This window comes from Vicia villosa, linkage group LG2 (assembly GCF_029867415.1).
Source record: "Vicia villosa cultivar HV-30 ecotype Madison, WI linkage group LG2, Vvil1.0, whole genome shotgun sequence".
In the NCBI taxonomy this organism is placed as follows: domain Eukaryota; kingdom Viridiplantae; phylum Streptophyta; class Magnoliopsida; order Fabales; family Fabaceae; genus Vicia; species Vicia villosa.
The window spans coordinates 147,922,723-147,938,150 of NC_081181.1; the positions used below are offsets into that span (position 1 = coordinate 147,922,723).

At 33.2% G+C, this 15,428-nt stretch overlaps 1 protein-coding gene across 1 annotated transcript; it reads left to right on the forward strand.

The window, feature by feature from the left end:
- Positions 1-11,195: 11,195 nt before the first annotated feature.
- Positions 11,196-14,657, forward strand: LOC131652400 (somatic embryogenesis receptor kinase 2-like). Its single transcript, XM_058922248.1, has 4 exons — positions 11,196-11,944; positions 12,394-12,654; positions 12,963-13,835; positions 13,928-14,657. Exons 1-4 carry the CDS (start codon positions 11,515-11,517, stop codon positions 14,410-14,412), a joined length of 2,049 nt encoding a protein of 682 aa, XP_058778231.1. The 5' UTR covers positions 11,196-11,514; the 3' UTR covers positions 14,413-14,657.
- Positions 14,658-15,428: the final 771 nt, after the last annotated feature.

A 15,428-nucleotide genomic window follows, 5' to 3' on the forward strand; every position in this document is an offset into this window, starting at 1 on the left:
TGCAACTCTAAAATTTGTTTATATTATATCCTATTTTATTATATAAATATCAATTTTCATAATATATGTTATTATGACAACCTAAAATTTTAAGCTAACAGTAATTAAAATTTATATACATTAGTTTATGTAATATATATCACATTGTAATTTCTAACTAAGATCATTTCTACCTAATGGGTATCTCTAATATTAGTGTCTAATTGACTGTGGAAAATAGAAATTAAACCAGACAGTGATTAAAGCAAACAGAGGCTATCATTCTTGGTAATCAAATCAAGTTAATAATAAAATGTATATTAGCTATATCATGTGAAGTAAATGCAATAGAGAAGTGAAATAGAATTAGTTAAATATCTATTGCTGCTCATAAAACTAAAAAAATAGGTTGTGGTTTGTTCACTAGATATTTAGTCCTCGGTTTTTTCTTGCAACATTCAGTACTTGGTATCCAATGAAGAATTAAATGAAGAAGAATTAGTAACAATCATGTAAATATACTTACCATTTATGATTGATTATGTGAACACGCGGTGTAAGGTCGAAGAAGCAGTGCCGACGCGGAGACGAAAATAGATGCAACTTCTGCCTCCCAGCCCTCAGGTTCGTGAAAATGGCTAGTAAGAAGTAAGAACAAAGTTATGTTTTAGTTATGGGTTTTTTGTGGAAAGAAATCAACACTCTTAATTTGAAGTAAGCATGTTCCGATTTTCAATTGAGGGTTAGGGATTTCGGAAACTGAAGTTAATTTAAGACAATAATCAAAACCATCAAATATTTGGAATTTTGAGAAGCTGGGAGAAGAAAGAGCAGCCATTTCGTTTGGGAAATTGAAATTGAGAAGAAGAAGAAGAGACAATTGAGTTAAAATTGAGACCTTTGAGATTTTCACGATATAATACGGCAATCAGTTGTTATCCGTCCCCCTTCCCTATGAAAAAATAGTAATAATATTAATAATAACCTAATGAAATGTTTGATAACCGGGTCTATGGGTTTTTTTGGGCCAGGTCCGGTTTTATCCGGAACCCACTTTTTTTAATGTATTTTTATGTTTGTAAAACCATACCCACCCAATTATCCGACCCAATCCATTTTAGTGGATTTTTTTGGGTGGGTTTGACCGGGTTTTTCGGGTTGACCCAACCCATGTACACCCCTATATGTGTCGACTCATAAAAGAAAATTTTCTTCTATGTGTCGACCTGAAAGCCCTCATGTGTCGACACATGCAAACAGCGGCTACATTCTTTAATAACGATCCACATGTATCGATTCATAGCACGTATGTGTCGACACATAAGTCTGTTTTTCACATAAAACATGATTTTTGATGCCTAAAACCTTTTTTAAATGCATTCTAAGTTTCTTAATACTAAGATGCACATTTATGACTCAGAGATGTCGTCCAATATACATAAATTCTAAAGTTTTCCTAGTGTTTTGAAATCATGCAAAACATCTCTAATGGGAAGATGCACTCACATAATCTCCCTTTTTGATGATGACAAAACTTGTAACGATGCATTCCGTATCTTCATGAAGGCTCCCCCTGAATATGTGCATCCCAACTTCATCTTGTAGACGTTTCTCCCCCTTTGACAACATCAAAAAGAGACAAAGCAAGCCATGAGAAATATCTTATATCACATATATACCAATATATCACACAAAGACATTTGTAAAGAAAGAACGTGCACTCACATACGTGAAATGATACAAAATATAAATGCTTAAACATAAGTAAAATGGAAATTCAAGCAACATTGTAACATTAATGTTATAATGTTGTCATAGATTATCCAAAAACATAAACAAAGACACACAACATTGAGAGAACATGAAGAAGCATATAGGACACAAAGAGGAAAAGAGAAGAGAACATCGTAGAATCAGAAGGAAGAATTCATCTGCTAGGAAATAACCAGGTAAGGGTGGGTAATCAAGCTTATTATTATTGATATCAGGTTAAGGTAGATGTAGGACTTTAGTTCTCTTTGGATTGATTAATGGGTGTTGATAATTGTAGAATGAAATTCTATTTTGGTGATGATGTTGGGTGCAATTAATAATGATGAATTGTATGTTTATGTCAATATAAATGAATGTGATTAATTGTGTGAATTCATGTGTTTAATTGTGTTGTGGTGAATTAGAATGTTGGTACTGAGGTATGTGATTAAGAATTGAAACTTAGAATTTGATTTGTGTATTGTGTATGAGAATTTGGACTATTTAGGTGTTAGAAAAGTAATTTTCGTATTTTTAAAATTTAGAAAATTTGCTATTGTTCTGGTGGTACCCGAGTACCAGTTTTTGGGTAACCCGTTACCACTGTGTCCGACTGAATTATTTTAAAAACTACAAAAATTTATAACTTGAGTTTCGGGTGTCCGTTTGACGCGCCGTTGAAGTTGGGGAAAGCTAATACAGTGTAATTTATTGTAAAACGGTTTCATGTTTTTGGAAATAAATTTATTTAGTGTGTAATGAGGTTTTATGGTGACAGTGTATGATGTCGATGGTTGCATCTTCCAAAAACTTTAAAAATTCATATCTTGAACTGTGAGTGTCTGATTGATTCTCCATTCGAATCGTTGGAACGCTGGTTTAATGCACTTTAACTTAAAAATATTTTCTTTACCAAATTTATAACTATTTGGCATGTCGACGGGTGTTTTGTATGTGTGGAGTTATGTCGTTTTGTGAAATATATGCAAATGCCTTGTATGATTGATAATTATGGATGCCCTAATTCTAATGATGAATATGATGTTGTTGTGGAATTATTATGGTGATTATGATGTTGACATGATGTGATAGATGTTGTTTGTGATGAGGATTAATGATGTGTGTGTTAATATGTATAAATGATATGTGAAGATGAGTTTATGTTGATTATATGAATGATGATGCAATTTGACTAGTCGTGGTCGCAATTATATTATGAAGTTGTCTTGCATCATGCATTCATAGCATATTTGAACAATGGTATTCTATTTTGGAAGGTGTTCCACTTATGACGAGTCTTAATCCCATTGTGTGCGTTTATGATGTGCTTCAGTTACAAGAGGGAATCGATCCCATGGTGGGGATCTTTAGAGGGTGATGACCAATTGTTCATCAAAGAGTTTGATACCACATGCATTGAGTTAGTTGTGCATTAACATTTTATGTGATATTTCATTATTTGGTTGATGAAATTGTGAATTAATATGGTGTTTGGTGTTTGATTGATGAAATTAGTACGTAGTTTGTGTCGATGAGATGTGATGTGATGATACTTGAGGACCGTGGGAATTATGTGAGTTGGTTTTATGACGAAATATGTATATGTGCTATGAATGATGTGTAGGCATGAGTATAAATTACGTATAAATGATATAGGTGATATGATGATGATGTTGCTACTAACCAGTTCCTTATATCTTTTGTGATTAATTTGATTACTCTCATTTCTTTTGGAATGATGCTTTATACGACATCGTGTAGATGTTCAGGACTAGCATGTCAAAGCTTCGAAGATAACTTTGGAGTATTTAATTTTCAGTTCATGTGTTTTTATGTAGTGGATATTCTGCTATGATCATGTAACACTAGGTTGGGGTTGACACATGTTTTTCTTAATTGAATTATGCTATTTATTTTGAAATATCTCATGAATAAGCCTTGAAACTTTCTAAGATGTGAATGTTATTCGTTAACGTTGTTATTATTGATGTCTGAGTTTAATACTCAAATTGAATTGATGAATTATGAAGGTGAGTCCGATGTGTTGTTTCTAAAAGGGTTTTAATGAAGTGTTAGTGTCTTGAATGTGCATGTTTGATTTAAATATGAGGTTTTATGAAACCCGTGTTACGGAGCATGATTAATTATGATCTTTTTATGAAGTGTAACACCCTATTGGTGAATATTTATTTAAAGTAAATTGTTATTTCGTGGGGTTTTAGAAGGGTGTTACAACGATCATGTTGTTTGACTTGCATGTTTTAAAGCATAGAGAGAATTTGAGAATAATTTTCAGACCCAACACCAATACCATGTCCCTGTTGACCAGGACCAGAGTCATAATCTTGATAACTAGAACCATACTCATAGCCACTTCTATAAGCATCACCCTGTTTTGTCCAAGAATTTTGCTGTTAATTTCCCCATCCATAATCTTCTTCAGATTGCTGATTGGTTGCAACATTTAGCCACACTTCATCTTCCTCATGAACAACATCATGCATGTAAATATCATCTTAATGAGTACTACCAATTGGTTGTTCATCAAACACATGATCTTCAATAATTCCTATAAATTCAGCAGGAAAATTAAAATTATAGATACACTTACGAAACCCCTTCATACGGAAGAAATATATGTTGCGCTCTTCATCCCAAAAATATCTCATTTAGTCAAGGTATGCTGTGTGAACTCTTGAGCCAAATTAGGAGAGTTGTACTGAAGGTTAGGGATTTTGATGTTGAAGTGCTTAAGGATCTTATGAGTCGTAAAAACATAACAAGTTTCAGACAAGTTGTTAGGACACCATGTTTGCAGACAACACTTTTACTTACAAACTTTCAAATTTTTTCTCTTGTAATAGTGAATAGAGGCATAATCTTTATGCACTTGAAAAAACAATCTATAAAAAGAAAAATGAATTTATATGATATGGTGCAAGTGGGAAAGCCCAAGAATGTCTAACTCCTAAGTGTTGAAAGTTTATAACATCACTATCTGATGTAGCATTTTAGGTGGTTCAAGTTATTGATTGACAAATCCTTTTACTTGTCATATCTCTACACAATTTTCTTGCAAACTAATTTAATTTTTGGCCAATAGTATCCATATATGAGAATTTGTTAGGCTAAAATCATAGCTTTGCGACATTTTCCAAAAACGCAATAAAAGTCGTAAAAAAACCTCTTGTATAACTTACTAGCAATAATGAGGTACTAGGATGCAATTATTTTAATTTTTCGAGTTTCCTCGTTGCTACTTGGTACATAGTAACTATTTTTAGAGATAATCTTTAAGCTCGTCCATCGATGTTGGGTTTGCAGTTACATTACATACGTCAACTTTAAAAAGGTTGGGTGTTTGCATAGTCTGAATACATTTCTCAAACCAATCTTGAAACTCTATTTTACTTAAAATAGTAATAATTACTTATAAGTTATTTATTATATCAGTCCATGTGAAGACAATATAAAATGCTCACTTTTGTTTTTAATAACAATTATACCACTATATTGTTCATCAAAATGATGTTGTTGTCCGAGGCTGGTGTTTAGATATTATAAACTTATTAGTAAGTTTTATCGTTTTAATTTATTTTGTGTATTTTGTTTATACTGTATATAGAATCTTAGTTGTTATCCTTGTTGTTGCTAACTTGTTGGTATAGTTTGCATCCGAGTTGTTTATGTGTGAAAAATATCAACTACTATTTGATATTCAAATTGAAAAGACAACTAGCATTACATTGGAAAGCAAGGTAACAAGCAAGGTAACAACCCTGGAGAAATGGATACTCAACACATACTTTTAAAAGAATTAACAAATTGTTTTGAAAACAAGAAAGGAAACAAACACGTCATTAGTGAAAAATAGAATGACCAAGAAGCTTGTGCTGAATTCATATTGGGAGGCAAAAAAATATTTTGATTGAGATTGAAGTTCAGAAGAGAACGCCATTTGATAAGTTTATATATCATAGATATAGTATAAGCTTCCATGTTTCTTAGCAACTCCAATCATTTTCCACATTGCAAGATACTAAAAAGTACAACGAGAATAGAAAATACGACTACACAATTATTATCCTCTATAAACTTACAAATAAAGATAAAGTTGTTCAATAATCCAAGAACATGAAACACATATTTCAATTTTAAAGATTGAAGATCAATGTCTCTACAACTATATTTCCAATAATAATATACAAAATTTTAAGAAAAATATTCATAAAAAATATTAAGAATTAAATGTCATATGATGAATAATAGCATAATCAAGGATCCAAGCACTTTGAGAATAAGTATCGATAATATTTAAACTGAAAAATGATAATACATTCATTTTCAACCATATTGGATGATACATGCAAAATTGTCTTCTTAAGAGAACAAGAAAAAAAAATCCCAACAAATAATAGCAAAGAGAATCACAAGCTTTGTTCCAATTTCACCCTTTTTTTAATGAAAAAAATTGAATGGAATAATTTACAATTTCATCCAAAAATTGGGAGCTCCTGATACCATTTAGAAAAAAATTTAAATATATTTTAACGTTGTAATTTACAATACTATAATAAATCTGCTTAATTAGAGATTAATCTAAATCTAGTAAGTTTATTTAATGAGTCTCATACTAATAAAGTAAAATAATTATAAATATTATTATTTAGTCAAATATTGCAACAACAATTAACAACAATCCAAATTAAACTAAATATTCTTGTTCTAAATTTAAAACCTCAACTAATTACTTCAACCAATTGAAAACAATAACAAATACAAATACACTACTACGGAAAACCTCTTACACAACGGCTAGAAAAAGGGTACCATCACGCGTGCCATACCGTTGTTAAATAGGGCGTGGTTGTAAGTTCGTTATTTCCACCACGGTCTGGAAATCGTTACTGTAAGGTAGGGCGCGCGCCACATATCACAACGGTTATTCTTATAAAATGTTGTGATATATACACGTAGGTACTGGGTTCGAAACCCAACAACAACAATTAATTTAAAACATAAATTACTTTTGATCACAGTTACAATAATTAATCGTTGTTGAAAGTACCCAGAGTTTATTATATAATATGTAGATTGCTTATTTTTCCAAACACCTCACTAAAGAAATACAAGCATTCAAATTGATGAAGAAGTCTATAATATGAAAATTAAGTATTCTTGAAAACCAACTAAATAAATCATTTTTTCTGATTGCATGCAACTCATCGTTCATTTCATGCTCTTTTACATATAGACTGTGGTTTATTGGTTTAAATCCTTCAATACACCGCTATCTTCGATTATAGTTAAATTTCAATAACAACAAGGCATTGGATGATCTGCCTCGTCATCATCACTTATCATCGTAATTTTTATGATGATAGATCATCATAAAAATTACGATTATAAGCGTTAGTGACGAGGCAGATTAGCCAATTAATTATTGTTATTGAAATTTAACTATAATCAAAGATAGCGATGCATCTAAGAAGGCATGTCATTATACCATATTCTATATGTAAAAGAGCATGAAATGAAAGATAAGACGCAAGCATTTCGAAAAAAATTGATTGATATAAGTTGGTTTTCAAATACAACTTAATTTGCAGATTATAAGTATCTATGTCAATTTAATTGACTGTATTTTAAGTGAGGATTAGTGAAACAAACAAACTACATAAAATATAACAAACTCAACCTAATATTCTTGCTCTGAGAATATTAATCAACAACAACAACATACAAAAGCAGTTATCAACAAAACAACATCATACAACAGAACTAAATATTATAAATGTTTCTAGGACACGTCTTTTATTAAAACTAATCGTACATGGAACATGAATCAATTATGAGGTTCATCTAGGTTGTGAAACTATGAAAAAGAAATATAAGGAGTAATAAGTTTACACAACAACTTTATAATTCTTATATTTCTTCTCATAGTTTCTCAAATTGGATGAAATTTGTTGTTGTTGTTGTTTCTTCATTTACTTTTCTTGTGACTTAACAATGTATTGTTCTTGTTTTGAGTCCTTCAAACACCATGAAAGTTATCAAGATGTGAAATAGCAAACTTAATTTTCAACAACAAATACATGAAACAAATTAAAAACACTAACAACTTACTTCATCAATGGATATACATGAAGTAAGGGCCGGTCCTTTGAATTTGAGTGCTTTGAGCGAATCAGAAGAGTGGTGCCCTATATTTTTTTAACAATAAATACATAAGGATAAAAGAAATAATTGGATAAAAAATACATTTTCATTTGACATTGTGCAAAAGAAAAATACATGTATGGATCTTTGAATCAATGTTTATACTACATCAAAATATAAACCAATATGAAGAGAGTTATTCTTCTTCTTCTTCTTGATCTGATCTTTTTTCCTATAATTTTGTTAAACCTTTAAAATTATTTAAATATCATCTTCTTAGCATTTTTTGTTGCAAAATCATTAATAATTTGGTCATAATCAAGGTTCTTCAAAAAATTATTTTTAACTAAAATCAATGTTAAGAGTCCCACATCGGACAATATATGGCCTAAACATGTCCTTATAAGTGGGGGCAATCCTCACTCTACAAGCCGGTTTTGTAGGGTTGAGTTAGGGCCAACCACATTTCTTAACAAGGTATCAAAGCCTTGTTTAAGATCCGGTGGGTCACCTTCTATGGTTTCCGCTATCGGGCCACCCGCCATTTATTTCCACGCTCCAGTTGTCTAGTCCTGGGCGTGAGGGTGTGTGTTAAGAGTCCCACATCGGACAATATATGGCCTGAACATGTCCTTATAAGTGGGGGCAATCCTCACCCTACAAGCCGGTTTTGTAGGGTTGAGTTAGGCCCAACCACACTTCTTAACATGGTATCAAGAGCCTCGTTTAAGATCCGGTGGGCCACCTTCTATGGTTTCCGCTATCGGGCCACCCGCCATTTATTTCCACGCTCCAGTTGTCTAGTCCTGGGCGTGAGGGGGTGTGTTAAGAGTCCCACATCGGACAATATATGGCCTAAACATGTCCTTATAAGTGGTTGGGCCTAACTCAACCCTACAAAACAGGCTTGTAGAGTGAGGATTGTCCCCACTTATAAGGACATGTTCAGGCCATATATTGTCCGATGTGGGACTCTTAACACACCCCCTCACGCCCAGGACTAGACAACTGGAGCGTGGAAATAAATGGCGGGTGGCCCGATAGCGGAAACAATAGAAGGTGGCCCACCGGATCTTAAACAAGGCTTTGATACCATGTTAAGAAATGTGGTTGGGCCTAACTCAACCCTACAAAACCGGCTTGTAGGGTGAGGATTGCCCCCACTTATAAGGACATGTTCAGGCCATATATTGTCCGATGTGGGACTCTTAACACACCCCCTCACGCCCAGGACTAGACAACTGGAGCGTGGAAATAAATGGCGGGTGGTCCGATAGCGAAAACCATAGAAGGTGGCCCACCGGATCTTAAACAAGGCTCTTGATACTATGTTAAGAAATGTGGTTGGGCCTAACTCAATCCTACAAAACTGGCTTGTAGGGTGAGGATTGCCCCCACTTATAAGGACATGTTCAGGCCATATATTATCCGATGTGGGACTCTTAACAATCAACGCAAGACTATTTAATATATCTTGTGACATAATAGATCTCAAATAAGATTTTAATAATTTTGATTTAGAAAAACTTCTTTCAGCAGATGCAACACTAATATGAATAGTCAATATTATTCTATAAGCTATGCATGCATTAGGAAAACAATTAAAAGTCTTTAAAGGACTCAATATCATATAGCTTGGTTTTGATTCAACTGTTAAAACTTCTCTAATAACCTTCAATTCTTCAAACAAAATTTCACCATCAAGATCAACAACTTAATCCAAATTTGACACAGTCAGAAGATTTATGACCTAACAAATAACATTATCAATAATATAAAATATTCTCTATATCATTATTTTAATTTTAGTGCCTTAATTAAATTCTTTACTTGCTAAAATTATAGATATATTAATTGATTTTATTTTAGGGGAATTAATTGATTTTATTCTACTCTATATTTTATTTATGAGAACTTACATTCTTTTATAAATTTTGACTTTGTAGTGCCCCTATAATTTTGTTAGTCAGTATTTTTTTATTATTATTTTTAAATTCTAACAAAATTTTTTATTATAGAAATTTTTCTTTTAATATATATAGGGATAAAGAAAAAATTTCGGTGCCCCTAAAATCATGGGGTCCTGGACTCCCGCCCCGCAAGCCTATGCTCAAGGCACTCCTGCATGAATTCGTGGAACTGTAACAAAGTATGGAGTTCATATTGTTTGTGAAACTATGATGAAGAAGTACAAGGGGGATGAAGTTTTCAACATAACTTCATATTTCTTGTACTTTATTCCTGTTAAGGTCGTGAAGACGAATCTACAAAAAAGAGAACATTAAACAAGATTCAACAAAAGAGATAATTATAAACTATCTACAAGAAGATGGAAGAAGAAGAATACCTTATGTATGAAGAACAAGAATCACGATTGATGATGAGTTTAGTCATATGCGCGTTTAGTAGTAGTGATACTAACTATTAACAAATAACCATAGTCAAATTTAAAAGACAAAGGGGTTGTAAAAATATAATGGTAAAATTGAAATTATTGTGCTTGTGATGTCCATGATTTTTCAAACAAAGCACGAGACAAATAATTGTCCAGTTCTTTAACGGCTTGTGATGTGCTGTTCTCATTGTTCTGTACTTCAATGTGAATCAAACGCACCCTTAGCGTGTGTTTGGCAACAATGCCAGTGTTCTCATTGTTCTGTACTTCAATGTGAATCAAACGCAACCTTAGCGTGTGTTTGGCAACAATGCCAATTACCTCTGCTGCATGTTCACTCACATCCTTTCCACCGTGATTTTACGAAGCTACTAGTAGCTTTTACAAAACATGCGATCGATTTCCAAACATAAGCTTAGAGTATAAACCTTTTAAGAATTCTCTTCTTATCTCCCTAAGACTATCTAGAAATCACCTTTCTTTAAAAAATGCAGAAAAATAACTTAAGTATGACATAGGAATCAAGACACATGCCTCACATCAGCCTTAAACATAAACCACCCAACTTGCAGATGAATCATACTCGAATTGCCTCAATTCCTTTTGTCCACCCTGTTGGGCACTTCGCGGGTGAGGCAGTAGCTGGATGCTATAAATGCTAAGATTTCAAATATATCCACCAAGTTCAAAAACAGTAATCAGTACAAACCAAGTGCACTAAACTACTCCTAGACAAACAATAGTAGTACTCACTAGAAACTCAATGATTGAAAAGTGAAAACAAAATAGTCAAAGATTATAGCCCCACATTACAACACATCATATTCATGCTTTAATTAACTCCACCAAGATTTTCCGCAAAGAGTGCTATTGCAGCCATTCCCACCAAACACTAATGTCATCATAAACTCCCATTTCCCCCCCAAAACTGTTCAAAGTCAAGACTCATGCAATGTGAACAAACTACTACCTAGTCTCTCTGTCATCAACTCATAAAGTTAAACCCATTAATTATGCACTCCTTTTTTGAAAATTGCTTCCCCTTTTAATCACTTTTTTTCTCTATCTAAATTTATCCACACAAACTAACAAAATCCAACACCATTAAATTAACTAAGTCCCAAAACAAACTTCAAATTAGGTACTTGTCTAATCAGCCCATAATCAAAGTTTGATTTTTTAACATAAAAACTCAAAAGGGTGTCTTTTTTGAACCAAATTAAGAGATGAGTTTCTTCCATCTTCTCCTTTCTATGTTTCTCTTGATTTCACTTTTAACTCTACAAACTGTTTGTGGAAATGCTGAGCTGAGGGCTTTGATGGACTTGAAATTCTCTCTTGATCCAGAGGGAAAGATTCTTACTTCATGGATCAGTGATGGTAATCCATGTAGTGGTTCATTTGAAGGGATTGCTTGTAATGATCATTGGAAAGTGGCTAATATTTCTTTGCAGGGAAAGGGTCTTTCTGGTTCATTATCTCCGGTTGTTGCTGAACTGAAGTGCCTTTCAGGGTTATACTTGCATTACAATAATCTTTCTGGTGAGATACCATCACAGATTTCGAATCTCACTGAGCTTGTTGATCTTTATCTTGATGTTAATAGTCTATCTGGAACTATTCCTCCTGAGTTTGGCAACATGGCTAGTCTCCAAGGTATGTATAATTGTATATAGTACATAAGTACTGTCTTTTAGTCTCAAGTTCTTAATAGTTGTTTGGTTTTGCAAGATCAAGCTGTTGTGAGTTCAAACAAGACCAATATTGCGAACCTTTTCACTTAATTTCCGCTTACTACTTTACTTAAAAGTGAAAAAAAAGAGAAAAAAAGGTGCTTCTGTATTCAATGTCATGTGGAAATGTTACTTTACAGTTGTTAGGTGTTTTTTTTTTGGTATATGACTTTAGGTGAGAGTTTGTATTACTGTGTTGAATTTGAATATATTTTGAAATCTCAGGTTTTTTGTGGAATGAATCCTTTAAATGGTTTTAGGTGTTTTCAATGAGCGACCTTGTTACGGGTCATGTATATTGATCCAAGCTCAATTTTTAAGCGCGTGTTTGGTTTCGCTGTGATGATAATTGATTTTGAATTGTTATTCCAGTACTCCAGTTGGGAGATAATCAATTGGTTGGGAATATACCGACACAGATTGGTTTGTTGAAGCAACTTACTACTCTTGCTTTGCAACATAACAAGTTAAATGGTCAAATTCCCCTTAGCTTGGGGAACCTGGAGAAACTACGCAGGCTAAATTTGAGCTTCAACAACTTCAGTGGTACTATTCCAGCAACACTAGCCAATGCTGCTCATTTGGAAGTATTGGATATTCAAAACAATTTTCTATCAGGAATTGTTCCTTCTGGTATGCCTCTATCTCCTGTTCTGTTAGTAAAGTAGTGTTTGAATTTTAACCTAACCCCACTTCCAAATTTTCCTTGCATTTCTTTGTGCCTATGAAGCAAGACACAAATGCAGACACTGACACGTTCACACCGACATTAATTTGAAAAAATAAGTTAATTGAATCTAATCAATTGTGTTACTGGCTTGTGTCAGACACCAACAATTTTTGACACCTCACACACCTTCAATTTGAAGTGTCGGTACTACATAGTAGCTTTGTACATTATAGTGTAAATCCTAACTGACATTTTGAAAATGAAAACGAAGCATTGAAGCGACTTGGGGAGGGATTCCAAGGGGCAAACAACCAAGGTTTATGCGGAGTTGGGCTTTCTACTTTGAGAGCTTGCAACCAGTATCCAGATTTAAATGTCAGCAACATTGATACCTCGGATCAAGACCACTTCAAAAATAATAACCTCGCCACGCCTCGCCCGGAGCCTGCAAATATCCCAGTGCATTGTAACCAGACACATTGCTCAAAATCAAGGTTTCCTCAAAGTGTCATCACAACAGCAAGTGCTATAATCATCACTCTTGTATTCATAGGAGCTGGATTGTTTACATTCGTCAAATACCGCCGTCGAAAGCAGAAGATTTCTTCGAACTATTCTGAAGGGAAACTTAGTCCTCAGCAGCCTAAAGATTTTTACAGAAAAAGCCCATCTACCCTTGTTAATCTTGACTATTATAATGGATGTTATCCTTTGCCCGATGATCAAAAAGCTGGTGGATTAGCCAATGAATATCTAAATAAATTCAGATTTAATGTAGATGAAGTCGAGTCTGCAACGCAATATCTTTCGGAGGCGAATTTATTGTGTAAGAGCAAATTCTCAGCAATGTATAAAGGAGTTCTCAGGGATGGTTCTTTCGTAGCTATTAGAAGCATTAACATGACATGTTGCAAAGCCGAGGAAGCCGAATTTGCAAAGGGATTGAGCTTATTAACCTCACTTAGACATGAAAACGTTGTCAAGCTGAGAGGTTTCTGTTGCTCAAGTAGTAGAGGTGAATGTTACCTTATTTATGACTTTGCCACAATGGGCGACCTGTCCCAATATCTTGACATGGAAGATAGAAGTGGCCATTTGCTTGATTGGTCCAAGAGGGTTTCTATCATCAAGGGCATTGCAAAGGGTAAGTTATTCCGGATTTAACCAAATAGCAGAAAGATTGTTGATCCTTGCTGTTTTCTTTATGTTTGATACTTGCTATTCGTTTATGATCAGGTATTGGATATCTGCACAGCAATGAAGCAAGCAAACCTACAATAGTACACCAGAATATCTCAGTAGAGAATGTTCTCCTTGACAAAGAGTTTAATCCATTGATCATGGATGCTGGACTTCCCAAACTTCTCGCGGAAGACGTTGTTTTCTCAGCTCTAAAAGTAAGTGCTGCCATGGGATACCTAGCTCCGGAATACATTACTACCGGTCGCTTTACTGAGAAGAGTGACATATACGCATTTGGGGTTATTGTACTCCAAGTTTTGTCTGGCAAGACAGCGATAGGTGGTTCGATACGGACGGCGTTTGAGTCTCTCAGATTTGATGATTGCATTGACACAAATCTTAATGGAAGATATTCTAGTTCTGAAGCAATGATGCTGACAAAGCTTGGAGTACAGTGTGTCCATGAAAGCCCTGATGAAAGACCAAACATGGTGAATGTGATTCAGGAGCTAAGTGTGTTTCCGGCTCATTCAAAATGATCTACTAATTCCTAATTGCTGGGTTTCATCCATGGCTGTCATTTATTTTCATGAGCATGCAATAAAGCTATCTAAGTTAATCATTGACAAATAATTGTAAATTGCACTACAAGTCTTCTAGTCAGACATATAAAAACTTTTACAACTTATACATGTTTATTTTGAATTTGGATTTGTATAATTTCTGTTGTTGAATTGATTATGTAGTTCTTTTAGAGAGGAGAGACGCAAATTTTATCAGGCAATGATCTATTGATAGGTTATAAGTCTTCTTATATTAAAACTAGTAAACTACCCGTGCTGCCGCACGGGTACATTTATTTGATATTATATATATAGTTTGTTTAGATGTTTAGAATATTGAATGATAAGTTTAATTATATAAAAATTAGATATTCATGAGTTTGTATAGGTTAAAATAATTTTGTATAGTTAATTTGTATTCAAATGGATATTGAAAGCAATTTTTATCAAAAACATTTTTGTGTGAATTTAACTAATCGTGTTCCGTTACAAATAAGAATTGTTAATTAAAATAAAATGGTTATTTAATTGATAGTGCCCCGTGAGAAAAATAGAAAATTTTGACATTTGAAAATAAGAATTTTGTTCTCAAATAAGTATAATGTCAACTAAAACAAAATATGTATTTTGTTCATAGTGATTCGTGAGAAAAGTAGAAATTTTGACATGTGAAAATATTTTTTTTAATAATTATGAATAATTTTGACATTTGAAAATAATTTTTTTAATAATTATGTTAATTCAATTTATTAAAATTGTGAGCGAAAAAATAATTTGCATAAAAAATTAATGATATTCATGAGTTTGTATAGGTTAAAATAATTTTGTATAGTAAATTCGTATTCAAATGTATATTGAAAGCAATATTTATCAAAAAAAAATTTGCGTAACTTTAACTGATCGTGTCCTGTTACAAATTTATTTAATACGATATAGATTTTATTTAAATATGCATCTAAATTTGAAATGAGTTATTTAATTATAAAATGAAT